Source organism: Arachis ipaensis, chromosome B03 (assembly GCF_000816755.2).
Source record: "Arachis ipaensis cultivar K30076 chromosome B03, Araip1.1, whole genome shotgun sequence".
Classification (NCBI taxonomy): domain Eukaryota; kingdom Viridiplantae; phylum Streptophyta; class Magnoliopsida; order Fabales; family Fabaceae; genus Arachis; species Arachis ipaensis.
In genome coordinates this window covers 96,578,095-96,583,072 of record NC_029787.2, presented here as the reverse complement: position 1 = coordinate 96,583,072, position 4,978 = coordinate 96,578,095, and the positions used below count along the sequence as shown (strand labels likewise).

The 4,978-nt window shown below is 35.7% G+C and overlaps 2 protein-coding genes and 1 long non-coding RNA gene across 10 annotated transcripts in view; 2 read left to right on the top strand and 1 right to left on the bottom strand.

Moving 5' to 3' along the window:
* On the bottom strand, window positions 212-2,916 carry LOC107630730. Of its 2 annotated transcripts, XM_016333948.2 has the most exons (8): window positions 2,501-2,916; window positions 2,236-2,405; window positions 2,031-2,133; window positions 1,738-1,854; window positions 1,480-1,650; window positions 1,211-1,334; window positions 1,004-1,126; window positions 212-699 (listed from the first exon to the last, which is right to left on the bottom strand). In XM_016333948.2, exons 1-8 carry the CDS (start codon window positions 2,777-2,779, stop codon window positions 677-679), a joined length of 1,110 nt encoding a protein of 369 aa, XP_016189434.1. In that variant the 5' UTR covers window positions 2,780-2,916; the 3' UTR covers window positions 212-676. The 2 variants fall into 2 exon arrangements, with proteins under 2 accessions (XP_016189434.1, XP_020974774.1); XM_021119115.1 differs by lacking the exons at window positions 212-699; window positions 1,738-1,854 and having other exon boundaries at window positions 783-1,126.
* LOC110270247 lies at window positions 352-1,082 on the top strand. The gene is made up of 2 exons (XR_002359560.1): window positions 352-788; window positions 879-1,082. It is a non-coding gene; the product is annotated as an uncharacterized LOC110270247 (long non-coding RNA).
* The window catches only part of LOC107630735, a 24,733-nt gene continuing 22,784 nt past the window's right edge, over window positions 3,030-4,978 (top strand). For 2 of the 7 annotated variants that reach the window (XM_021119120.1, XM_021119118.1), the window contains exon 1: window positions 3,036-4,800. In XM_021119120.1, coding sequence (XP_020974779.1) covers window positions 4,703-4,800 — 98 coding nt within the window. In that variant the 5' untranslated portion in view covers window positions 3,036-4,702. Of the gene's footprint in view, window positions 4,801-4,978 lie in introns of all 7 variants that reach the window. The other 5 variants (XR_002359559.1, XM_021119121.1, XM_021119119.1 and 2 more) reach the window with 5 other exon arrangements.

The window sequence follows — 4,978 nt, the reverse complement described above, 5'->3', positions numbered from 1 at the left end:
TTAAAACAATAAGATAATATAAAAAAATCTAAGTTAATGTTCATTTTAGTAATTTTTTATTTAAAAATAATTTTAAATGGTATAAGCCAAATAACATTTATTATATTATAATCCATTTTGATACAAAAATTACCAAACATAAATCACTTTAACACAAATCTACTTTTGACCAAAATCAAATTTGCAAAATCAATTTTATGCAAACTCCTGTTTGCAAACTGTAATCCAAACACACACTAACTCGTATAATTTTACACCATACGCTTAAAAAGTGGACTAAGAAAGAACACGAGAGAAAATATTAGATGGTGAGAAGATCTATTTCCCCATTGTGTCAAGTGGTGATAATTTGAAGTGTAACTGTAACAGAGGAACAGAATCCATCAGAGGTTGATGGCGGCGTCGTTCAGGTGGATATTGCAACTGCATAAGGACGTTCCGAAGGCTGCGCGGTTCTACTCCGAAGGGTTGGGGTTCAGCACTAATGTGTGCACTCTCCGCTGGGCCGAACTTCAATCTGGTCCTCTCCACCTCGCCCTCTTGCACTCACCCAACCCCAAGTACTTTCTTATTTTTCTCATGTCCTCCTTCTGTTTGATCATTTGTCACCTTCTAACCATTTCAACAACCTCTACCACTTGGCCACAACTGACCAAGTCGTGCAGATGCATAAGGGCTACTCTTCGCTTCTATCATTTACTGTAACAGACATCAACACTACAGTCACTAAATTAATGGCATTAGGAGCTGAACTAGATGGCCCTATCAAATATGAGATCCACTGAAAGGTAATGAATGATCCATTTAACATTTAAATGTTCAAAGTTTTCGATGTGTGAATAATGAAACAAGGTTTGTTGTCATTCGCTTGTGATCAGGTTGCAGCTATGCGGTGTCTTGATGGTCATATGCCGGGCCTCTATGAGCCGGTATAACAGAATCTCCACTAACAGCTTCATCTATTGCAATCCATATCATAGTTAAATTGCATTAGGGTGATCACCATGGCAACGTTTGATAGAGAAGACATGAGAAACATCTCTTTTTTTAGGATTCCCTTCAATAATAGATAGTGTTTGTTCGTCCAGATCAATAACAGCAGTGCAGAGCGTGTGAAGCAGTGGACCTGAGAAGATAATAGCATGGGGGAAATTTTATAGTTAAAAATAAGATTTAAAGAGAAAGGATTCAGATTTTCGTCCGAAACTACCTGTCATGTAAATGGGGTATTTTCTGTCATCTGCATCTCCTAATAGTGACAGGAAATCCTCTTTTGAGTTTTTGGGCAGGGCAGCTGCCCTTTTCTGCCTGCTGATTGAGTTCTCATCATGTACCTTGAATTAAACCCAAGAATGTATTTACTCGCTGAATTAAGAAATGTTCTACTGATTGAATTATGTATAATATCTTGATATGCGAAATTGCAAACTAGTAATTTGTCTGTGTTTTCTGATTTGGATAATTGTGTGTGTCAGTTACCTGATTAATTTGTAGGTGGAGATACATGTTTGCATGGAAGAAAGGTGGTTCCCCCACCTCAAAAACTGAATCCCGCTTCCTAGAGGCAGTTTCTACATTGAGTATTCTGCGTGTACTTGTTTCAATTAAGTTGTAGCAATGCCCCACAGAAATTTCTGATGACCGGATCCGCTGAAGAAACCAGCGTCACAGGAAGACATTAGACTCATCATGAGCTCATAAAGATGAAAAAACGAAAAAAGGCTGCAAAAGCTTAACACTGATGGCATCCTCTATGCATGTAGCTTCAAGAATGTCTCGAGAGATGAAGTTGCGACCTATGCCACCGGCCACGACCTCATCTTCAGCCGGCGGTACAGAATCCAGAGTGAAGGCCTAAGAGGATCACAAAACAGTTTTGTACTTAAGTAACATTCTTGGCTTGAATTACACCTCTTGATAAGGTACTAGAATTCTCGAGAATCTTCATTTAGGATGTTATCACGGGATAATTTCTTAAGTCCAGGCATGTATATGTATAAATTAACTTGGAATGAGGAATGTTAGTTTACCAGTCCATGGCTATTGAAGCCAAAGGCACAGCTTGGAAGCTCTCCAGCATAAGTGTAACCAACGAAGAACATTCCATCCGGCAAGATTCCTTTGATTAAATAGCTGCATATTTGATTGAAGTCCACAATGAAAATTGAAAACAACTCTATTCGAATGCTGAAGCTAGGGCAATAAATAACTGAAACATTAAGCATTTGAGCTCACGTGTGGCCAACAAGCGCAACATTTGCATCCTCATTGTGCGCCGCAATGGCCATAGATTCGCCCACAACAAGAACATCAGAGCAGTCATCCAAGGTATCTGCACTGGAACTCTTTGCTCCTTCTTTTGGAATGAACGCAAGAATCTCCTTCCTGAAGTTGATAAGTAAAATCTGCACAACCAAAATAGATACCATAAATTTGATATTTGATATTACTGTTAATAAAGTAGCAGCATTTGACTCCGGCATGAAAATTTCAGAGTTACATGAAGAAGAGGCACTGCGCTGCCTGCTGCAGTACCCAAGAGTTCATCCCAATATCTTGGAAATTTTCTTTGATTATTATCGAAAAGGGTTTGGAGGAGTGATTGGGATTGAAGGGTATTATTGGCAAAAGGTAGAAGCTGATTATGAAGAATGAGGTCAGTAGCGAGCCTAGTCTTTATGAGTTTGGAGAATCTTTTGCCAATTAAAATTCCGAATTGATATGCATCTTGGCATGGTCCAACTTGAAACATCTCTACCTTTTTCCCATCTCTGTTCATATCGGAGCTTCGCGTTTTTGCGTAGCTTCCTCTCCTCTGCAGTGTCTGCCTTACCTTATCCTCTTTTGCACTTTTCTGTCACTTCACCTAATTCTTTTCTTCTTGTCAGTTATTTCCATGAGAACATTTATATAACATTTTTTAATAATATAAAAACTTGAACATATATCTATTATCTATCTCTCTATATATAATAGGAGAGCATTACATGGTTCATTATTCGACAAGTGTATAAGGAGTCATTGCTTAGTCAAGCATGTAATGCATTTATAGTGATGAATAATTATGTCATTGATCTATATTCCTTCATACTTTGTAGGTCTTGAAGTGTGGGTCTCTCTTTGCATCCAGCCAATATTTCCAAGTTTGACATTTTTTTAATTGACCTTGAGATATGACTGCATGATGTAATATTGCCAATTTATAAGTGATCCTGTTTATTTGAAAGATTTTTGGTTTATTTTTAAAATTAATTGGCTTAAAATTGGGTCGTGGTGTGTAATTTACATTTGTTTTTCCATGATTATCTGATTTCTTCTGGGCACATGGTAGGTTTGATGTGTGTGCTTGGTTATGTTTTTCTTGAAAATCTATATAAACTTTAATTCTATTCAGCCACACCTCAATGAGAAAGATATCAACAATAATTGAGAGAGTGGGAAGTAGCCATGAGCAAGAATAACATTCCCAATTCTAATGGATGCCTGGACAATTTTGCAACTTTGGAGAAGAAACTTTAATCAATTTATTATTATTTGGCATTCGTAATAAGTAGTACTCAAATAATATAAGACATAAAAACAAGAGTAAATATTTGCTGGCTTTAATTTTTGTTTTTGGAATTACCTGATTTTTTTCATTGGTCTATTTATATAAGTTGTTGCATTGGCCTCTCTTCCTTAATTAGTTTCTTAAAATTTAAACATAATTTTCAATGTGTTGATAATTTGTGTTTTGTTATTTTTCAACTATTTCTATTTTATGTTATATTTACACAGCCTTCCAAAAAGAACTAATTCAAAGCAAGCATTAGATTCATCCTATAAATTCATCCTATAAAGAGTTTTACTCGCCTGTGATATGTTTTGCTAAAACTATAACTAAGATTCACATTATTATCTCAAATTGCTTGGGTTGTTGACATCCATGTTGCAATTAGGGATTTAGATATATTTTTCTTTTAGCAGTGACAGTGATTACAAGTAGAAGATAGTTACTTGAAAGTTTGTCTTAAGGCTTCTCTTATTGATAGTGTCTTAAGGTGGGATGTCAAGGTTTTGGGGCTTAGTTCGGAGTTGGAGAGGAAGGGGAAGAAAATGGGCAGCTCACCAAGGAGGTATTTTATTTTATTTTATTTGAATACCAATAAAATATAAGTGAATATAGGTAGGTAATCAGAAGTTCTACAATTCCAATGGAATGATAACTGGAATTCAAAATGATTTGAAATGTTCAATGAATATTGGCATTGTTGTTTTGTCTTGCTGGAGTTGGAAACTAACATTTTTTTTGGTTTTCTATGGAGAGTAATGGGGCATTTTCTACTAACATGAAACTTCTTCATCCTTTTGGCCTTAATGCTTATGTTGTCTAGATTTAACTTTTGAAATTTGAAATTAGCTGAGCATAAAATTTCCCAACTACATTCTATGACACAACTACATTCCCTTCCAATTCTCATTTCACTTTCCCTTCTTTCATCTCTCTCTTTCTATTTCCATTTTATTATTATTTTGTTTCTTAGAATGCCTCGCCATTTGAGTTTCACATTCATTTAAAGGTTCATTCTTTATTTTTTAAATCCCTTCTTGGAAATACTTGTTGAAGGAGGGGAATTTTTGTTTTGGAAAATGAAAGAGGATGTGGAACTGGTATTTGAGATTTGTGTGGTGATTCCGAAGAGAGAGGCGATTCTTAAAGGAGATGAAGACTTTGATTGCGGCAATGTCTTTCCCAAGGAGCTTAAGAATGCAGGCTTGGTTGTTGAGAGAGTTATTGGCAATTCAGATGAGTTCTTCAAGGTTACACCAATTTCTTCTCAAATTTCTTAATTCTTCATATATATACTGTGGCAGAATATCATTATTTTATTTTCTTTTTTTGTTCTCTGTTATTTTCTTTTAACGATGAAGAACAGCGCAGGTATGTGTCATCCTACATGTGGATTTTGTTATTGGCATTGTAAATTGATTCCATTTG

Bases quoted from the DNA above. Each gene is read 5' to 3' on its own strand.
- LOC107630730 (XM_016333948.2), bottom strand. From the start codon at position 2,779: ATGAACAGAGATGGGAAAAAGGTAGAGATGTTTCAAGTTGGACCATGC. The intron at 2,406-2,500 runs GTAACTCTGAAA...TTGGTTGTGCAG, and splicing joins GCGCAGTGCCTCTTCTTCAT to ATTTTACTTATCAACTTCAG. The intron at 2,134-2,235 runs GTGAGCTCAAAT...TCAAATATGCAG, and splicing joins GTTGCGCTTGTTGGCCACAC to CTATTTAATCAAAGGAATCT.